General features: G+C 57.2%; 3 protein-coding genes across 14 annotated transcripts in view; 2 read left to right on the forward strand and 1 right to left on the reverse strand.

Annotated features, from left to right (window-relative positions):
• Positions 1-1,745, reverse strand: part of NF2 (neurofibromin 2) — a 39,739-nt gene extending 37,994 nt beyond the window's left edge. For 5 of the 7 annotated variants that reach the window (XM_015878125.2, XM_015878128.2, XM_015878124.2 and 2 more), the window contains exon 1: positions 1,542-1,744. In XM_015878125.2, coding sequence (XP_015733611.1) covers positions 1,542-1,655 — 114 coding nt within the window. In that variant the 5' untranslated portion in view covers positions 1,656-1,744. Of the gene's footprint in view, positions 1-1,541 lie in introns of all 7 variants that reach the window. The other 2 variants (XM_015878129.2, XM_032447976.1) reach the window with 1 other exon arrangement.
• Positions 1,746-1,919: 174 nt separating this feature from the next.
• NIPSNAP1 (nipsnap homolog 1) lies at positions 1,920-8,175 on the forward strand. 5 transcript variants are annotated; one of them, XM_015878134.2, is made up of 13 exons: positions 1,920-1,993; positions 3,667-3,739; positions 3,896-3,993; positions 4,166-4,269; positions 5,957-6,084; positions 6,203-6,248; positions 6,494-6,588; positions 6,734-6,804; positions 6,891-7,031; positions 7,226-7,257; positions 7,432-7,526; positions 7,648-7,731; positions 7,802-8,175. In XM_015878134.2, exons 4-13 carry the CDS (start codon positions 4,181-4,183, stop codon positions 7,864-7,866), a joined length of 846 nt encoding a protein of 281 aa, XP_015733620.1. In that variant the 5' UTR covers positions 1,920-1,993; positions 3,667-3,739; positions 3,896-3,993; positions 4,166-4,180; the 3' UTR covers positions 7,867-8,175. The 5 variants fall into 5 exon arrangements, with proteins under 5 accessions (XP_015733620.1, XP_015733619.1, XP_015733616.1 ...); XM_015878133.1 differs by lacking the exon at positions 1,920-1,993 and adding an exon at positions 2,006-2,027; XM_015878130.2 differs by lacking the exon at positions 1,920-1,993 and adding an exon at positions 3,207-3,302.
• A 226-nt stretch (positions 8,176-8,401) lies between these two features.
• On the forward strand, positions 8,402-19,338 carry THOC5 (THO complex 5). Of its 2 annotated transcripts, none has more exons than XM_015878122.2 (19): positions 8,402-8,739; positions 9,156-9,299; positions 9,738-9,851; positions 10,120-10,217; positions 10,297-10,443; positions 12,200-12,314; positions 12,854-12,986; positions 14,047-14,124; positions 14,443-14,483; positions 14,992-15,091; positions 15,397-15,505; positions 16,921-17,022; positions 17,150-17,246; positions 17,447-17,561; positions 18,028-18,131; positions 18,224-18,311; positions 18,424-18,539; positions 18,655-18,845; positions 19,120-19,338. In XM_015878122.2, exons 1-19 carry the CDS (start codon positions 8,647-8,649, stop codon positions 19,181-19,183), a joined length of 2,049 nt encoding a protein of 682 aa, XP_015733608.1. In that variant the 5' UTR covers positions 8,402-8,646; the 3' UTR covers positions 19,184-19,338. The 2 variants fall into 2 exon arrangements, with proteins under 2 accessions (XP_015733608.1, XP_015733609.1); XM_015878123.2 differs by having other exon boundaries at positions 8,402-8,682.
• The last annotated feature ends 649 nt before the right edge of the window (positions 19,339-19,987 follow it).

Genomic DNA, 19,987 nt, shown 5'->3' on the forward strand with positions numbered 1-19,987 from the left:
TGACCAGAGGTGGCAGCAGAACTGGGGTGAAACAGGCTCACATGTGCTCCTCCTGAGCCAGATGGGAATTTACAGCCTGAGTGCCTTGTGTCACACCCAGCCAGTTGTTATCAGACCTTGAATCATGCTGACAACACCTCACCACTCTATGTCACCTCTGTCCTGCGCAGCATCACTCAGGAAAACACAGACCGTGCCTCAAGAGCTCTGTAATAAAGTTAAAGAAGAGCCAGGGAGATTAAATCTGCATAGCAAGGCTGCTCCAGCAGAGCTGGATTCCACCCAGATGGGTTCACTGGCACCGTGATCAGCACTGGTCAAAGAAGCCAGCAGTCAAGCAGGGCTAAACAGGACCCCAGACCATAAGCAGCACCAGCCTCCCCACAGCACCTCCCAGACTGCTCACCCTGCACACACCCAGCATCACTGGAAGGGTCACAAGCACACAGCACGAGGCTGAGATACCGAAGGCACAGAGGTGTGAGGCAGTTGTTTGTAATGGGGCAGGCACTGGTCTCTGTGGATGTGTTTTGGATACAGCCAGCAAGCAGACGAACCTTCCCTGAAGCTGTCACTGCACAGAGGAGGCAGCAACGCAGCCAGGGAGCTCAAACAGCCACAACTGACTCATGCAATGTGCCTCAGCAGCCACTCAGCCTAATCCTTTCTTCCCTGCTGTTGGGAGGCTTTCACACTGGAGGTCAAAGCCTGAGCTCCCCCATGCTCCAGCGAGAGCTCAGAGGTGTGAGCACGCTGCCCATGAGCCTCTCTCAGCTCCCCCAAGGGCTGGGCAGTCTCTGCTGTGAGGTCTTTGGCTGGGGCCACCCCATCAGGCAGCTGAAGGTGCACAAGGTACGTGTTCCAACCTGACTGGGAGCCCTCTTCATAAATGCCCTAATCCCAACATGAAACAACAAGTGGCCACTGTATGAAAGGAGAGTTACTGCCACCGCATCACCTCATTGTCAGCAGCCTAGAGAAGTGTGAGAGCAGAGCCCATAGACCTCAACCCTGCCAGGAGGGTAACAGCCAGGAGCTGGAAGTGACAGTAACTTCTTAATCCCTGGGAATGGCACAGTGTGCCCCAGTGCATTTCAGCAGTGAGATGTCACAAGGACAGACACCCTCCTGCTCACAGGGACCAGAGCTGCGATTTGAACCCACTGAGTTTTCCTTTTTAACAGCTGATGCTTTAACGTGGATAGAGATGGTTCGCTGACTCTACCAGAGCACTTTGTGATCTGCAAACAGCCACAAACGAGGCCCCCGGGGCCACACAGCCCCGGTGAGGATGAGCTGAGAGGCACAGACAAGGCCGAGCTGAGCTCGGTACGGACACAGGGCGGCGGGGCAGGGCTCACCACGACCAACCCCCGCAGCCCCGCGTTGTGCCGAGCAACGGGCCCAGCCCCGTGTGTGTCAGCCCCGACAACCCGCCCCGGGCTCAGGCCGAGCCCTACGACCCCCGGCCGGGCCTGGACCCCGCAGCAGGACCGGGACCGGGACCGGGGGGGCAACGGAGCTTAGGCCGCAGCCGTCACCTCGCAGCTGAACTCCATCTCGGCGTCCATGGTGACGATGCGCACCGTGAAGGTCTTGGGCTGCTTCCGTTTGAGCGAGCTGAAGCTCATTCGGGACGCGATGGCCCCGGCCATGATGCGGGCCGCGCTCAGCGCCGCGGGGGCAGCGCCATAACGGCGGCGGCGGCTCCGGGCCGCGCCGAGCACGGCCTCAGAGCGGAGACTCGCTATTGGTTCCGAGCTCTGATCGTCCCGCCCTCTCCCCGCGGGTCGCGCCGCACGGGAGCCAATCAGAAGCGGCGAGCGTCGCGCAGTGGGGTGAGACAGAGAGAAGGGAAGAGAGGGAGGTGCGGATTGGATGGAACGGCCGCTCGTCAAGTGGGGGTTGAGAAGAGGGCTTCCTGCCCACGCGTTGGGTCGGGGATGTGGCGCCCCCTTGCGGCCGGAGGAACGGGCAGCAACGGGACATAGAGGTACAATGGGAATGGAACCGGGACTGGGACAGCGGTACAGGACTGGGATTGGGAATGGAATAATGGGATGGGGCTGAGTGGGAATAATGGGGGTAATGGGACAGGATCACCAGCACTGGGATAGTGGGATGAGCACTGAAACCAGCACTGGGGTCATGGCACAGGAATAGGGACCATCGCTGGGGTAAATGGAATGGGAGTGGGTCACAGGGAATAATGGGATGAGACCAGAACCACAGCTGGGATGGTGGGGTGGGAATGGGGATAATGAACAGCACCGGGATAATGAAACAAGGGTTGGAACCAGCACTGCCATGGGGATAACGGGACAGTAACAGCACAACACGATGGGACTGGAACCAGCATCATGAAAATGGGATGAGGATTGAGACTGGCATAGGAGTTATGGGATTGGGATAAAAGAATTGGGGCCCCCTTCCAGGCCCCATCTCAGCATCACAGTGCCCCCGCATGCCACAGAATGGGGCCTCTGTGCTGTGGGGCGGGTGAGGGCTGAATGGGACCATTCATGGTGCCACCCCCCTCCCTCCAACCAGCCCCACAAGGACCCTATGGCTGACAGCAACGCTGCAACCCAAGTGGGCATGGGGGGCTATGGAGGGTCTGGGGGGAGCTGCAGGGGATGTGGGGGTATGAGGGAACCAAGGGGATGGGAAGGTACATGGGGAGGTGGGGAGGGGGCATAGTGGGTATTGAGTGTGTCCGGGAGGGGTCTGGGAGGCTGTGGGGGGTATGGAGGGGTCCAAGGGAACCCAAATTAGTAGAAGGTATATGGGGGAATATGTGGGGTGTAAGGGGGGATTAGAGGGGCATGAGGAATTAAGGGACAGTCTGGGAGAGGCATGATGAGCTGTGGGGGATATGGGGGTCCGAGGGAGTCTGTGGATCTATGGGATAGTATGTAGCTATGTGGGGGGCAGTGAGGGCATGGGGATCTATGAGGGGATATGGGGGGGACCCAAGGGAGTACTGGGGAGCTATTGAGAAGATTGGGGGGTGTTGGGGGGGAATGGGGAGCTTTGTGGGAGCATGGGGGGACAGGGGGCATGAGGGACAAAGGCAAACACAGGAGGGAGTGAAAGGGGACCCTGGGGAGTGGGGGGCCAGGAGGACAAGGCACAACATCACAGGGACCTGAGGGGACCCCTCTAAGCTCCCATCCCTGATAATGCCCCATGCCCAGCCCTGCCGCCCTGTGCCGAGGGTCCACACTTTTGGAAAGGGGGAGCAGGCAATGAGGAGAGACCCCCACATCCCCCCCACCATGCGGGGCTGGCTGCACAAACAGGTGGGGCTGGGGGGAACAATGGGGCTGGGGGGTGCGGGGTTGTAAGACCACAGGTGACTGGGGTGGGAGGATCCAGGGGACTATGGAGTAGGGGGTGCTGGGGGGAGGGTTATGGGGTTGGGGGGGGGGGGTCATGTGGGCTGGAGGTGAGGGGTAGAGTCTGGAGTTTGAGGATTGCTAATGGGGTTATGGAGTTTGGAGAGGTCTGGGAGGTTGGGATGCTGGGAGGGTTATGGGTCTTGGGGGTGTTTGGGAATGTTGGAGGGGTCTGGGGGCGGGGGTTGGGGGATCCAGAAGGTTTAGGGTGGGTCTCAGGGGTCTCTGTGTTTGGGGTGCTGGCTCAGACCCCTTTTTACCTCCCCAGGACAGCTCAGGGCTGAGGCTCTGGAAGCGGCGTTGGTTTGTGCTGGTTGATCTCTGCCTTTACTACTACAGGGGTGAGGCAGGGGGCAGGGGATGGGCTCGTGGCAGGGGACAGGGGCTTCTTAGGGCTCCATGAGGGTGGATTTGGGGGAAGTCAGGGGGTCAGTGGAGCCCTGTAGGGTTTGGAGATGTCCCTGGGGCTGCCCCCATGAATCCTCCCTTGCTCTCAGACAGCAGCGAGCAGCGAGTACGGGGGGGACTCCCCCTACCCGGCTACAGGATCCGTGTCCTGGCCCCCAACACCAGCAGCCCTCAATTCCTCTTCACGGTCAGTCCTGGTTGGAGGGAGGGAACTCCAAACAGGGGACAACACCTACAACTCTACAGCAATTGGGGCCCCAAAGCCCAGCTCCCCATGTGGGCCTTGGGGTGCTGTGGCTGAATGAGGGACTGGGGGGCGGGGAGGTCCAAGGCCTATTGCTGGGTCATTGATCCCCCAGGTGGAGCACCCCGGGATGAGGAGCTACGTGCTGGGGGCTGACAGCGAGGAGGAGCTGGGGGCATGGATGTGCAGATTGCAGTGCTCTGCTTCACCCATGGGGGGGTGAGACACAAACTGGGAGACAAAGGGGGGGGGGGCTATAGGGGGCTATGAATGGTTATGGGTGGCTATGGGAGCTCTATGGGCAGGGTTAGGAGGAGGTCGTGATACAGGAGGGCTATGTAGGGGTTATGGGGAGGATACAGGAGGTCATGGGGGCCAATGAAAGCCAAGCTGGGACTATAGGGGGAGCTATGGAAAGGGCTGGGGGGGGCAATTAGGGGCAGTTGGGGGCAATTAGGGGCTGTGGGGCACAAAGTGGGGGATACAGACAGTGATGGATGGGGGTTGTGGGGGGGTCGTAGGGCTCCAAAGGCAGCGCTGGGTGCTGTCAATCAGCGCTGGGTGCTGTCAATCATCGCTTTGGCCCCGCCCACCCCGCAGCCCCGCGCTCCCGACCACACCCACCCCGGACGAAGCCCCGCCCCCTCACGTTCAGCCCCGCCCCTCCGTGGCAACGACCAATCAGCAGCTGACACCGCCGTCCGGCGGAGGGCTTAAGGATGCAAATGAAGGCACCGCAGCCAATCAAGAATCGACTTCACCACCAGAGCCCTCTGATTGGTTGCTAGCGTCTGGAGGCGAGGCCTCCCAGGCGTCAACCAATGAGATCTCTCTGTGGCCGTGGGCACAAAGCATTGTGGGTAGCCGGGAGCTGGAGAGCGGGCGAGGAGGCGTGGCCAACGGGACGGCGAGGCAGCCAATCAGAATCACCGTGCTGCACGCCAGCTTCTGAGGGCGGGGCCAGCGCGGCGCCTCGCCCAATGAGGGGGCGTGGTCTGGAGGTGGGCGGGGCTATATATAATCACGCCCCCACGCCGTCCCGCCCCGGCAAGATGGCGGCGGCGCGGGCAGGATGCGGCGCGGTGCTGCGGCGGCTGCAGGGCGGTGTTGGCGGCTGCGGGGCCCTCGGCGGGGCGCGGTGAGCGGGGCCCGGCCCTTCCCTGCCCGCCCCGCGGCCCGGACCCCCCCGGGCTCCATCACCTCCCCGGGCTCCATCATTCCCCTCAGGCCCCACCATGCCCCCATCCTTTCCCAGGCCCCGTATTTCCCTTCAGGCCCAGAGGAGCCCCCATCTCCCCCCCCTCAGCTCCCATCTCCCCCCAGGCCCCATGTCCGCCCTTCCCCTGCTGCTCCTCTCAGCTCCCATCTCCCCTCCATCTCTCCTCGCCCCCCAGCACCCACCTTCCCCCTATAAGGCTCCCAACCCCCCCCAGTCCCCATCGATCCCTCCATCATCCATCTCCCCCTATCTCCCCCTATCTCCCCCATTCTCAGCCCTATCTCCCCCATTCTCAGCCCTATCTCCCCCATTCTCAGCCCCCATATTTCCCCCCCCATCTCCCCCTGCCATGGTTCAGGTCCTGCTGTCACCCCATGCCCTCGCTGAGTTTCCAGGGCCGCTGACCCTATGCTGTTAATACATTACCAGGCCCTGCCGCTCTATGGGCAAAGGTCTGACCGAGTGCGCTGCCTCTGTGTCATCTCTGTCACCCCACGTCCCTGTGCAGGATCCCTGCAATGAATGAGACCTCTCCCTGGGGAGCACTGGGTGTGTGGGGGGTTACACAGCCCTGGGGCTGGGTTAGCAATGCTACAAGATCCTCTGCTTCCCATTTCCCCCCCCCACATCAGCCCGCAGCCATTGTGCCCCCTCCCCTCTGGCCCTGCTGACAGCACAATCCCACAGGCTGTACTCACGGGATGCTGAGGGCAGCTGGTTCCGCTCCCTGTTTGTGCACAAGGTGGATCCCCGCAAGGACGCCCACTCCAACCTTCTGTCCAAGAAAGAGACCAGCAACCTCTACAAGATCCAGTGTGAGTGGCCCTACAAGCAGAGGGTGCACACGCCTCCCAGGCCCTTGCAGCTTGATAACACAGCCGCTCATCCTGCTCCCTGTTGTGACACTGCGTCTTGCCCTCTTTCCCCCCACAGTTCACAACGTGAAGCCAGAATGTCTGGATGCCTACAACAGCCTGACGTGAGCTGGGGGACTGCCCGCTGTCCCAGCAGGGGCTGGGGAGGGGCAAGTGGGGAGGATTTGGGAGTCTCTTATGCTGGGCTGGGAAGGCAGATGGGGATGTCAGGGGCAATCTGGGGTCAGAAACTCGGTGCTTTTCTTGCTGAGAGAGGCACAGCTCCTTCTTGCCGGCTCCAGCTGCCCCTTTTCTCCCATCTTGGGCAGCCCAGGAGCACCCCATAAACCACCTCCTGTACCCCCTGCAGGGAGGAGGTGCTGCCCAAGCTGCACTCAGATGCCGATTACCCTTGTGACCTGGTTGGGAACTGGAACACGTGGTATGGGGAGCAGGACCAGGCAGGTAAGGGCTGCAACTTTGCAGAAGCAGGCAACCAGACAACCCTGCATGGCCATGACCCCGAGGGGATGTGGGGTGAATCCTGGTCACGTGGGAGGGGGCTCCCTGGTGCTTTCCCCTCCTGCCAGACCTTGCTGTCCCATCCCAGTGCACCTCTGGCGCTTCTCTGGTGGGTACCCAGCCCTCATGGACTGCATGAACAAGCTGAAGCAGAATAAGGTACTGCTCACCTTGGTGGCCAAATGGGGTGTCTTGTGGGGTGTCCCTGCTCCCACCATCTTGCCCTGAGCCTCAGCTGTCTGCAGGAGTACCTGGATTTCCGCAAGGAGAGGAGCCGCATGCTGCTGTCACGCAGGAACCAGCTGCTGCTGGAGTTCAGCTTTTGGAATGAGCCCCTGCCCCGCAAGGGGCCCAACATCTATGAGCTGAGGACCTACAAGCTCAAGGTGAGGCATGAAGGGTATCAGTGGGAACCCAGGGGATCCCTGCTGCACATACTGGGGTCTGCAAAGCAGCCTGTGGTCCTGTGGATGTTTGGGGTCACCTTGTGCTCTGGCTGCAAGTTTGCCCTGAGCAGAGGGAGAAAGCGCAGCTTGGGGTGCAGCTGCCATACCTTGTTGTTTATTTCCTTTGTTTGCAGCCAGGGACCATGATCGAGTGGGGCAATAACTGGTGAGTGGCTGCTTTATCCAGCTGCTGTTCTGCATATGGCCAAGTGATGCTGGCCCTTGGACCCACTCCTGCATCCTTGTTCCTGTGGTGGTGGCACAGATGAAGCCTTGGCCATCCTTAGCATGGGGACATTAGAGCTGAGCAGCAGCTCAGTGTTTCTCTCTGTTCTGCCAGGGCTCGGGCCATAAAGTACCGCCAGGAGAACCAGGAGGCAGTGGGTGGCTTCTTCTCTCAGATCGGGGAGCTGTACGTCGTGCACCACCTCTGGGGTAAGCGGGCTCATCTCACCTACCCCACCCTGGCACTACCATCACCTTGTGCACCCCAAACCCCACACACCATTCCCTGGGGGTTGCAGGGGGGTTAAGAACGAGGTTTCCCCCCCTGCAGCCTACAAGGACCTGCAGTCCCGTGAGGAGACAAGGAACGCAGCGTGGAGGAAGCGGGGCTGGGATGAGAACGTCTATTACACGGGTGAGCACACGGGGCTGGGGCTGCCCCTGCTGTGCTGTGAGCTGTGAGCTGACCCCGCTGTGTTTTGCAGTGCCGCTGATTCGGACGATGGAGTCCCGGATCATGATCCCCCTGAAGATCTCCCCGCTGCAGTGAGATGGGACACGTGCTGCCTGCCCCAGCTCTGCTGGGAAGTGCTGGGGGCATCTCCTCCCATTGAGGGGGGACTGAGGGGGATGAAGGTTGAGACTCTGACCCCCCTGGGCTCTTCTCCCCCCTATTTGTGGGGACCTGCAGGTGTGCCCCATGTTGCCATTGCCCTCCATGCAAAGGACAAGCCCTCAGAATCCTCCTGAGAGCTGGGCTGGGGGCTGCTCATAATTACCGCTAACGAGCTGCTCGTCGGGTGCCTGTCCCCGCCGGGCTGTGGGGGGGGGGTGTCGCCAATTAAATATTTAATTGCCAGCGTCTGTGTCTGGGGAATAGGGAGCATTCGGGACATAGGGACCCTAATACATGAGTGGGCCTTAACGCTGAGACCCTCCACAATATCCCTGGTGCTATAGGGGACACCGTGCAGGCCACGCCCCCTTTACAGGCCACGCCCCCTTTACAGGCCACGCCCACTGCAGCTCCAGTCCTCCGAGAGCAGGGGGCGCTGTCACCGCATCGATGGGCCGCACTCGTCTGCTCCGCGACGTCACTTCCGGGGTGCGCTGAGGCGGGCGGCGGGGTGGGCGCGGGGCTGCACCACAGCTCGTGCGGTTCGTTCGGGGGGTCCTGAGTGAACACGGACGGAGCTCCCGGGGGGGTCCCGGTGGTCGGGAGCGGGTACCTGGAGCTGAAGGGCCGGAACGTGGTGCCCCGGTGAGGTAGAAGTGCTGGAGGCCTCGCCTGGGCCCGCTTGAAGAGGGGCGGCCTGGTCCCCGCAGCGCCATGTCCTCGGAGTCCAGCAAGAAGAGGAAGCCTAAGGTGATCCGAACGGACGGGGGCCCGCAGGAGGGCAAGCGGGGCAAGGATGGAGAGCAGGTAAAGGGTGGCCGGGAATGAGGATGTGCCGAACAGTGCTGGGTCCCAGCCGACCCGCTGGGACCGCCCCGCTGCGGTGCCGGCTCGGTGAGGACACGCGGTGCTCAGCAGGAGGCTGCATGGGCCTTCAGGATGCCTGCATTACCGCGGAGCACGGTGAGGGCTCAGACCTTCAGATCACGGGGCTTCCACACTGCGTCAGCTCAGGCAACCCTTCACATTCACAATAACTACATGAACAGGCAGCCTCTGCTTTCCAGGTGTTTGTGTCCTGGTTTGGTTACTGAGCTGCCATTCAATGTATGAAATCTCAGGCTAATGCTGCAAAGAATGCAGCATTACACCCCAGCCGTGTGTTTCCTATTGTTTGTGAACATATGGGAGCGAGCAGTGCGGGTACTTTTTGCCCTTTGCAGGATGCTCAGTACTACAGTGAGGAGTGTGAGGTGGATCTGCGGGACCCCATCAAGGACTATGAGCTCTACAAAGAGACGTGCCAGGAGCTACAGAGACTCATGGCAGAAATCCAGGAGCTGAAGAGCAGAGGCGTCAAGGACAATGTAAGGAGAGCCCCGAGTGCTTGGTTTAATGCGATCTCTTATTTATCATGTAATTTGAAAGGAGCAGCAGCCGTGCCACGTTCTGGGGAAAATGAGGAAAACGGAACAGTCTGTCTTAAATAAAATGAAGTATGATGTAGCTGAGGAGTGTGGTCTTTGAGCAGTCATTGCTCAGAGTTACTGACCTCCAAGGCATGGCTGGGACGTGTGCCCATGGGCTGGGACTCCCGGGGGCAGAACTGAGTTCCTGTGGATACTATAAAGCCCTCTAGTTGTGTCCAGCAACGTGATGCTCCTCAGGAACCCCAGTAACATCAGCACTGCCCTGCAGAGGAGCACAGGGCCCCGCTTGTCTCAGTGCTCAAAGAAAAGGCTGCAGCAGGAGCTCTGTGCAGGGTGATTCTGTGCTGCTTCAGCCATTTCCTTCCTGCCTCTTAGGCCTCTGAGATAGACGAGCGACGCGTTCAGAGCTGTGTGCACTTCATGACCCTGAAGAAGCTCAACCGGCTGGCTCACATTCGGCTGAAGAAGGGACGAGATCAGACCCATGAGGTACGGAGTGGGCACTGAGCACAGGACATGGTTTTAAAGAGCAGAGATGCTGCAGTTTCTGCTGCCTGTGTGTGCATGTGCAGAACCAAACGTCAGCCAGGTGGTGCTTTCTGTGCTAGAGGTTTGCTAGGAGGCTTTTCTGCAGGAAGGCAGGGGTAGTAATTGCAATATCTTACAAAAGAGGACCATCTTCTCCCATCTCACGTGGCAGTGAGTCAGATGCATATGTCCCATCCAGCTGTGGTCACTGGCTGTGTCTGTGTTTTAGGCAAAGCAGAAGGTTGATGCCTATCACCTGCAGCTCCAGAATTTGCTTTACGAGGTGATGCACCTACAGAAAGAGATCACCAAGTGCTTGGAGTTCAAGTGAGTTTGGCTGGGAAGGAAAAGGAGTGACTGTGTGTGTTTGCCACCCTTCCCTGATCCAGGTGTTCTGTCTCTGCAGATCGAAGCATGAGGAGATCGAACTGGTGAGCCTGGAGGAGTTTTACAGTGAAGCTCCCACCGAAATCAGCCGACCTGACATCACCCTGACAGAACCCCACCAGCAGACCCTCGCCCGCCTGGACTGGGAACTGGAGCAGCGTAAGAGGTGGGTCCATTCCACATCCCCCTTTCTGAGCTGCAGAACAGTGCTCCCTACAGACAGCCCAGGCTGTGCAGCCCCTTGGCGAAGCAGACACCAAAGATAAAGGTTTTTACAGCATTTCAAAATGATCCCTGTGGAGGAAGTGTCAGATTTATTGTGTGACTGTGTCCTTGTTATGAAGATTCACCCCTTGGGTTATGACAGCAGAGGTATTTTAGCCATCCAATAAATCCACACGTGCCCACTCCTTCTGGTGTGACCAGTGTGTCTGCTCAGAGACTGTTGCAGCAGGGAACAAGGCCTTCACCAGCGTGGCGGTGATATTTAAGGATGGGCAGCCATGCACTTCGATCCAGGACCCTGTTCTGCAAGATGAGCCATGTAGAACAAAGCAATGTCTGTTTTGTCTGCTGTGCTGTGGTGTGAAGAATGAGTTTGAGTGTCTTGGTTCATCTGCTTGTGGCACCATCCCAATGCAGGATCTGATCCCCATCATCCCTCAGCTGACTCAGGGCCAGGCAAAAGAACAGACATACCATAATTCTTTGTAGCATCCAGCAGAAGGATCGGTCTAAGCTGCCAGTAGATGCTATAGGAACAACACAGCCCAGAATAGCAGACTAATAAGAGGTGCTGCAGAAGCTTGCAGAAGACTGCTCAACCTGGGGATTTCTTTTAGGATTCTCCTCAGTACTTCTTGTTCATTGCAAGCTGTGTAGAAGGTGAAGAAAAGTTCAATTGAGCTGCACAATAAAACACTGGGAAACTTTGTAATTTCCAGTCCTCATCCCACAGCGTTTAGGAGCACCACGTTTCATCACTATGGTGGCAAATTGTCTTTTCAGGAGTGCAGTGGGCACTTTGCAACCCTCCTAGGGCTGTTAGTATCCCTCCACAATGGCCGCGTTGCTGTTCCCAGCTCTGCCACTATGTGGTGTGTTGGATTTGTGTTAGGCTCTGTTCCAGAAGCTGCCTTGTGAGTGGTGTGACAGGGCTTTGCTCCTCTCACTGCCTCCATCGCAGGGAGTTCAGCAGCAGTGCCTGAAAAGCTGCACTTCAGGCCTGCTTTGTGTAGGAAGCTGCTGGGCTGTGCTGAGCCTGCACGGTGACATTTTCTGTGTTGTGTTCTCACCCAGTGGGGAGTTGGGGCTGGAGAGGAGAGTGCATGAGCTCTCCATACCAGGGTTTCCCTCTCTTGTGTCAGGTGCTTCCCAGGTGTGCCCGAAAGCTCTGCCTTCTCTGCAGCTCTGTGCTGTGTGAGAGGTGGCAGTGAACAGCAGTGAGGAGGCTGTGTTGTGTTCTCCTTCAACAGAAATGTAACCAGAGTGAATTTCCTTTTTCCTCGTCTTTCTAGCCAGATAAGGGGGAACAATTGTTAGCATGCTAAGCCTCGAGTCAGGAGTTTATCTCAGTTGTAGCTGAAGCGACACAAAGTGGAGAAGCCGCCTTTGAAGCTTAGTAGGGTCTGGAGTATCCCACTTGTGTCCTGTCAGCAGTCCTGCTTTGGGAGCAGATCTGCCGAGGGAAGCTGCTGCCCTTCCCCCAAGTACAACACAAAGCTGAGCTTCCGCTTCCTCTCCCTGCTTATTTAGAGTTCTTGACAGCCTCCACTTGTCCTTGGCATTAAGAGCACTTTGTATGTTGCTGTGTCAGCCCTGGGACTTCTGTTAGGTCAAGAGAGCTGAGGCTGATGACCCAGGCTGGCCCTGGCAGGCTGTGGTGCTGTGTTGTGTGCTGCTAACCCAATTCCCACCCTCAGACTGGCAGAGAGGTACAAGGAATGTCAGACCATCAAGGAGAAGATCCTGAAGGAGATTGAAGTGAAAAAGGAGTATTTGAGCAGCCTCCAGCCTCGCCTCAACAGCATTATGCAGGTACTTGCTGAGCCCTGCAGGGAAGAGAGAGGCCTTTGGGAGTGAGTTGGTCTGCCCCAGGACTTGTGTTAGGTAGGGACAGCATCTGGGGCCCTTTCCTCTCCAGTCAGCATGGCTTGAATCTGAGCTGGAAGTGTTGGATCCCAGCAGAATGGAGCAGAGCTGCTCCCTGCCTTGTTGGGTTTCCTCCAGAGTCTCCTTGTTTATGCGGCAATTCCTGCAGAACTGCAGATGGAGAGTTCATTAAATGGGCCTTTCCCCAGAGAGCAGCACGCAGCTCCAGCCCCTTGTGATCACCTCGGGAGGGAAGAGCAGGAGAAGGAACTGGGTTATTTTCAAACCCAAAAGTTTTCCTACCTGCCCTGCTGGCGGCTTGCTGTGGCCATCCCCTGCATTTTGCGCTGCACTGCAGCTGCTTGGCTGCTTCCAATCTTCCACTTGCCTTGGGGTGTGGGGAGGGGAGGGAAGGGGGTTGAGTTTGGGAATGTGGGAATCAATTCTGTCCCTAATCCTCAATGCTGTCTCTGCTGTTCCTCCAGGCCTCCCTGCCTGTCCAGGAGTACCTCTTTATGCCTTTTGACCAGGCACACAAGCAGTATGAGACAGCCCGACACCTACCACCACCTCTCTACGTTCTTTTTGTTCAAGCCAGTGCCTATGGTCAGGCCTGTGGTGAGCACAAGGGATCCTCAGGAATGCTGCAGGGGGGTGGAGGGGCACGCTCCCCTCGTGGGCCAGATTTCACTATGCCTGCAAAAAGCACTACCCTGGGGAGAATTGGTTGGCGTGGTTCATCCTGTCTGCTCTGCTGCTGTGTTCTGCTGAGCCCAGATCAGCAGGGAGGCACCAGGGCCAGCACACTTAGGCAGCAGCATTTGAAACCTTGTTTGCTCAGCTTCCTTTGCTGGAAGAACTGCTTGGAAAGCTGACTTCCCACCTCAGCGTCGAGGTTGGTGTGGATGGCTGCTTGCCTTCTGAGAGCTGCTGAGTGTAGGGTGGATGTTGTGCTACCCGTGGGTGCTGGGAACTCTGGAGCCAGGCATGGGGTCTCTGCTGCCTCTGCAGAGGCAGTGACCCACAGCTCACCTGAAAGCATCCATCCTCTTGGCTGGCTTTGTATTTTGAGTTCTGTTGGAGGTGCTCTGTGCAGCCAGCTCTTCTCCCAGTCAGGATTTCCCATCAGGGCTCAAGGTCCCTCTGGTTGCCTGTATCTCCAGGGTTATGTGAGAGCTGCAGTCTCTGCTCAGCAAGAATAGGGTTTCTTGCTCTAAACAGATACCTCTGCATGGGTACCTACGACCCTGATAGCTCCTTGCTTTGTCTTCATGCTGGATGGACTCTAGCCCCACTTGGTTCTTAATTAAAAAAAATTGTTTTTTATGGCTTCCAGCAGCAGTCCTTAAGAACCCGGTGTTTTGCTTCCTCAGACCCTATCCTGGCAGGAGATCCAGCCTCATGGTATTGACAGCCCCCTATTGACAGCTACGTCATCTTGCTGCCCACTTGTTAGCGCCTTATGGGGCTCTGCCTTATGCATCCATGGAGCAAAAGCTTCTTGGGGCAGGGCTGCAGCCTGACTTTCTTTCTGTAGGCTTAATAAATACCATATGGGCGTGTGCTTTTGCGGTTGTAGCCCACCAAGCTCCAGCCTTGGTAGCTTGCACTGTAACCTTTACTGTCTTTTCTGCACAGGAGTGGGATCCATGGCTTTGTTTTCATGTCTCTTCCATAGATAAGAAGCTTGCTGTGGCCATCGAAGGCAGTGTAGAGGAAGCCAAAGCCTTGTACAAGCCACCTGAGGACTCGCAGGGTGAGTAGGGTGGTGTTGCTGCAGCCATAGGGGTTGTGTTGTGGGACATATGAAGATGCAGCTGATCCCCCTCGTCCCTGCATCATTCCTGAGAGGTGCTCATGGCCCCTTGTCTGTTACTGTGACTCCTAGTACTGAGGGAATGTTCTTGAGCAGGGTGTAATGTCCCCGTTTGCCTGCATCCTGCTTTGTTCCTACTCTAGGAATTAGGATAACTTTTGGGAGAGCTGTGGTCTCAGAGGGAGGGCTTGGTGGCCCTGATGGTTTTGGGGAAACTCCCATACCATGGCACTTGCTTACACTTCTCTCTTTGCATAGATGATGAGAGTGATTCTGACGTGGAGGAGGAGCAGACCACGGTAAGGAATAGTATTCTCCCCTTCTGGGGCCTCTCTCAGTACATTGTAGTGTGGGCAAATCCATTTGCACCTGTGGGATGGAAGGTGCTGAGGCTTCTGAGCCTGAACAGGTCTGTGGACTCATTTTTGGACACCGAGAGTGTTTGGAAGTGTGTTGGCATTAAATCTGTCTGTGTCCAAAGAAGAAGAACTGGCCTCAGCTGGGGACTCTGTGTTCACTGGGAGGAAAGGGGCTGCATTTCCAATTTCTGTCCTGAACACAGGAGAGCTGGTGTACAAACCTGCCCTGCTCACATCCCATCCGCAGCAGTGTCCGCCCTGCAGCTCTCCTGCTGGAGCTGCTCCACTTTGTATAAATAGTCTCCAGCTGGGAAGGTTGGAGACCAGCAGAGAGAGACTGGGACTCAGAGTGGTGGGCAGGGAAGGGAAGGGCAGTGAAAGGAGGAGAGGCTGAGGGCTCCCAAGGAGTGCTGGTACAGGGCTGACAGCTCTGTTTTGCTCCCCCCAGAAGCGACGCAGGCCCACTCTGGGTGTGCAGCTGGATGACAAACGCAAGGAGATGCTGAAGCGGCACCCACTGTCTGTCACCATTGACCTGAAGTGCAAAGGTAAGCTGGTGCTGGTGGCCCTGTGAACAGAAGGGTGTGAGAGCAGGTCAAGGAGCATCGTGGCCACAGCTCAGTCCTTGGAGTGTGAAGGGTCCTGACAGATCTGCAGAGAGCAGCGTGTGGAGGATGTTTCCTTGTCCCCACTGCCCAGGTTACAGTGCACTGGTTACGTTGCCTCTCTTCCCTGTTCCTTGCTGTTCTATCAGGGGCAGCTGAAGAACGTGTGTCCCCTCCTACAAGAAACTGAGTACCAAGTGCTCCAAACCAGAGCATAGAGCACTATTTCTCTTTCCTTGCTGGCACAGATGAGAATGTTCTTCACCTGACCTTCTACTACTTGATGAACCTCAACATAATGACGGTGAAGACCAGGGTGACCACTGCTGCTGAGCTGACAACTGCCATCAGTGCTGGGTGAGGAAAGCCCTGAGCTGTGTGTGGGTCCTGTGCTGAGCCCAGGGCTGGTCGCAGTCACCCTGCCTTGATGTCCTGCCCAGCTCTGCTCAGTGTCTCATAAGCACAGTAATGTGGCACTAGAGGTGGTGTGTGGTGGCAATGTCCCTCTGCTGAGCTGTAGGCTAACAGCCCTCCATGCCCTGCAAGTCCCTCCCCAGCTCTGTGAGTGTGGTGGGTGAGGTTTTATCCTCAGTCTCTCTCCTCCTTACCTGGGGCATTGTAGATATTTTTGTGCAGAGTTGTAGTGTCCAGGCACTGTCCTGGTCCTCCTTTAATGGTAAGGAGGCCCTAAAGAGCCCCTGCACTTCTGTGTGAGGAGTGCTTTCACCTTGCAGATCTTCCCTGCCCTGATGGTGTCCTCTCTGTCAGCAGCGTGGCCTTTCTGGGAGCCCTGCCAAGCTGCTGCAGTTGCAAGCATCCTCCTCCTCTTCATCTGCTACATCCCTCATGGCAAAACCAGGGACAGGGCAGGCTGGGAACCTGTTAGGGAGGGCTGGAGGGGAACCTCTCCTCCTTGTTGCTTTTGCTTTTGGTTGCCATCTTGCAGCCAAACTGCTTTCCTCCCTCCTGCAGCCATTACCTGGCAGCTCCTTTCACCTGCTTGATCCACAGGTCACCTTGCACCGATGCAAGTGATGCAGCTGCCTCTCTGTGGGCTCCCCGGGGATGGCTTGAACCTGATCTATGTGAGAACTGGCTGCAATGGCAGCTTTGGGAGCCTGCCCATGGGGAGGCTGGCCTGGAATTACCTGTAAGCAGGTGCTGCCTCCCAGGCTGTTCCCATGAGGCTTCCCAGTCCTCCTGGGTTCTTTTTCCCTGTGGGAACCCAAACCCATTTATGACAGGCAGATATGTGTCCTTCCTGCTGAGATGAATCATGTAGAGGAGTCCCCTTAGCCCCAATTCATTCCTGGGTGAGACCCTTGCAGGCAGGGTCCTTGCTTAGGGGACACTGTGGTAGCAGGGATGTCGCTCACCGAGTCTCCTGTGACCCAGTCTAGATCCTCTACAGCCCTTTGTGCTTTCTAGGGCTTCTGGGTATGGTCAGATGTGAAGAAATGTATTCTTTTTTAGCAGGGGAATTTTACTTTAGCTTGTTGACTGGCAAACAACAAGCTGGTAGTTTTAGAGTTCATGCAGCGTGCCTTTAAGCAGTTCCTGGGAACTCAGAGAGATGGTATGCTATGATTTTCAGTTTCTTTACAACCAGGGAAGAGACCTATTTTCAAGAGCAGAGCTATGGGAAATCCACTGTGGTCATGAAACCCAGCTTGGGGGTCATCCATCCCCAGTCTCTGGGCTTGTAGCCTGTTAGCAAGTGCCCCAAAAAGATGTGAGGCCTGAACTGCTGCATGATTCCTTTCTCCTGCCAGCGACTTGCTCTCTCCAGACTCCCTCCTGAGCTGCCTGTACCCAGGAGACCATGGGAAGAAAACCCCCAACCCAGCCAACCAATTCCAGTTCGACAAAGTGGGGTGAGTGGACCACGTGCAGCCAGTGTCTTTCTAGTTGGCATTGGCTCAGGGTGGATGCAGATGATGCCTGCTCATTCACGGAGGAGAAAGTGCTCTGGTTTGTGACCTTTCCTCTTGGTTCCTGCAGCATCCTGACCTTGAGTGACTATGTGACAGAGCTGGGACATCCCTATGTGTGGGTGCAGAAGCTGGGCGGCCTGCATTTTCCCAAGGATCAGCCTCAGGCACGTCTCACTCCTTCCCTTCCCTCCCCTCCCCACCAGGATGCTGGGCTGTGCTGGCAGGGCTCTGAGGGGGCTTTGGGGACACTTGTGTCCCATCCTGTACCCCTAAGACTCCAGAACTCCAGCTGGCACCCCCCGCTCCAAACCATGGAGCACCCTTGGCTCCCTGGCAGGGTGCTGACGTTCCCTCCTGCCCACAGCATACAGTCACTGCAGACAACTCTCTGAGTGCAAGCCACATGGAGATGACCATGAAGCTGCTGCGGACGAGGCTGCAGTCCCGCCTGGCTCTCAACAAGCAGTTTGCTTCACTTGGTGAGTGCCAGGGTGTGCAGTGGCTGGATCTTCTTGCACAGGAATACTGCCTGACCTGTGTCATATTGAAGGGCCATTGTGGGTCTGCACTGCCACTGTCCCTCTACTCTGTGGCGTCAGGGCTCTGAGGTTTCCGTGTTTGGGGTAAGAGGGTGGCTGTGCCCCTCTCAATGTCCAGCACCCCTTTGGGACCAGCCATCTTGGCTCTGGGAGTTTATTCAGGCTGTGGTGATAGGAAAATGCCATGCCCAAGCATGAGAAGCACCTCTGGAGCAGACCAGGCATGTGCTGTGAGGTTGTGAGTGCCAGCAGAATTGCATTTGAAGCTGCTGCTGCTTTCTGGGTGCCTGGTTAAGATGTCAGAAGGATAAAAGAATGTCCCCAGGTCCCAGTGCTGTTGTCACCTGTGGGGCAGGCAGAGAGCTCACCCCCAGCCTGCCCTGCTCAGCCTTGTGCTTGGTTCCAGAGCATGGCGTGGTGCCCGTGTCCAGTGAGTGCCAGCATCTCTTCCCTACCAAGGTTGTCTCACGCCTGGTGAAGTGGGCTGCCATCCCCTTCGAAGATTACACGGTAGGTGCTGGGTGTGAGGCTGTATCCCCTCCAGCTCCTGTGCTGTGCCTCACAGCCGGCAGCTGCTCACTCCCTGTCATCTCCCCTTGCAGGAACTGCCCTACACTAAAGACGTGGTGGAGGCTGGGCTGGCCGAAGACACTCATCTCTATTACATGGCACTGATAGAGAGGGGAACAGGTCAGTGTGTTTCCTTCCCCCGGCAATGGCAAATAGTTGGCAGCTGCCTGAATCCTCCACACCAGGGAGGCTCTATGGGCTGTGGTTGATGTTTCTTCCTTGCCTTGCTCAGCCAAGCTCCAGGCAGCTGTGGTCCTGAATCCTGGTTACTCTGCACTGCCGCCCATCTTCAGCCTCTGCCTGAACTGGAAAGGAGAGCGAACAGGCAGCAACGATGACAACATTCGGGTAAGCACTTGGGGGGTGTTCCCAGTGCTGCTGTACCTTTGGGAAGGGTTAGAATGGTGGCTGGGGTGAACAGAAAACCAAGCTTGTAACACATTGATCTCTTTGTATCTGCCAGGCAATGGAGAGTGAAGTCAATGTGTGCTACAAGGAGCTGTGGGGGCCCAAACCGGGCTACCAGCTCCTCACCAACCAGCTGCAGCGCCTCTGCATGGTGCTTGATGTCTACCTGGAGACAGAGCCCCACGACACCACTGTGGAGGGGCCCAAGGAGTTCCCCCAGGAGAAAATGTGCCTGCGCCTGGTCAGGTGAGAGCCTGGGGCTGTGCTGTCCTCCCCCCCAGGGATTGGAGGGGGCTGAGGGTGCTGGTAGGGACCCGGCTGGCATTTCTGTCCATGCATGTGGTGACAGAAAAGCACCTTTGAGCCTTTCCTTGTGCTGCCTGTGAGGGTCAGCCCTGCACAGTCGAGCTGCACTCTGGGACCTGTCCTTGTCTGTGAGTGTGCTGAGCTTACCAGCATGCTGGGCCTGCTGGGATGGAAGCAGACCCTCATGGGCCAACCTGTCCTTTTTCCCTTCCAGGGGCCCCATGCGCTTGAAGCCATTCAAGTTCAACTACCCTCAGGGATTCTTCAGCCACCGCTGAGTCCTGCTGGGCTCCCGTGCCTGGGCGTTGCTCTGGGATTTAGCCTCACCCTGTCCGCAGTGTTCCCTTCCCATCATTTCAGCTTCTTTTATGATGATTTTGGATCTTGTTTGATGTTTTGTAACTGAAGGGATTAAATGCTGAATTAGAAGAAATGTGCGTGTGCAGATGGCTGGGTGTGGGGACCTTGATCCTTGTGGATCCCTTCTCTTCTAAGCTCATGGGGGCTGGATCAAGCCCTGTCCCCTCTGTCTGCCTTCTTTCCTCCCTCCCACCGCAGGTCCTTGGTAACATGGAACTAAGCTGCCTAAAAATAGCCCTTCCTGCACTGCAGCCCCAGCCTGCCAGCTGACTCGGCACAAACCCCAGGACACAGCAGGAGGTTGGAGCTCTGGGCTGTGCCATCCTCCATCCCTCACAGCTCCCCACTGCAGGTCCTGTCACACAGCCCCACAGTGGCAGAGCTGGGGGCTCTGTGCCCGTCTCAAGGCTGCTGTCCCTCTTGCTTCAACACTGGGTGCATTGTGACAAAGCAACTCCACTGGGAAGGCTCATGGAGCCACTTCCCTCTCGTGCAGGCACTCCAGGTGTGGTGCTGCAGTGCAGGGCTATGCTGCAGCACTTGGGTTAATCCAGGTGCTGGCAGCCCTTAGGGAGCTGTGATTTAAAAAGAGAAGGGATTCAAAAATTGCCTTTGTGGAGTGTGGTGAGGACTGGCCCTGTTTCCATCCCCCGTGCAGGACATGCAGCCCTTCATGCCCTCCTGTGAGCTTCCCTGCATCCCTTCACCTCCTCCCCTTTGCC

The sequence above is a fragment of the Coturnix japonica genome, chromosome 15 (genome assembly GCF_001577835.2).
Source record: "Coturnix japonica isolate 7356 chromosome 15, Coturnix japonica 2.1, whole genome shotgun sequence".
Lineage (NCBI taxonomy): Eukaryota > Metazoa > Chordata > Aves > Galliformes > Phasianidae > Coturnix > Coturnix japonica.

Coding starts and splice junctions, on each gene's coding strand:
- THOC5 (XM_015878122.2), top strand. CDS start 8,647: ATGTCCTCGGAGTCCAGCAAGAAGAGGAAGCCTAAGGTGATCCGAACG. Junction 17,023..17,149: donor TTCCAGTTCGACAAAGTGGG/GTGAGTGGACCA, acceptor TGGTTCCTGCAG/CATCCTGACCTTGAGTGACT. Junction 18,312..18,423: donor ACTGATAGAGAGGGGAACAG/GTCAGTGTGTTT, acceptor TGCCTTGCTCAG/CCAAGCTCCAGGCAGCTGTG.
- NIPSNAP1 (XM_015878130.2), top strand. CDS start 3,249: ATGAGGAGAGACCCCCACATCCCCCCCACCATGCGGGGCTGGCTGCAC. Junction 3,303..3,666: donor GGGGCTGGCTGCACAAACAG/GTGGGGCTGGGG, acceptor TTACCTCCCCAG/GACAGCTCAGGGCTGAGGCT. Junction 6,589..6,733: donor TGGGGAGCAGGACCAGGCAG/GTAAGGGCTGCA, acceptor GTCCCATCCCAG/TGCACCTCTGGCGCTTCTCT.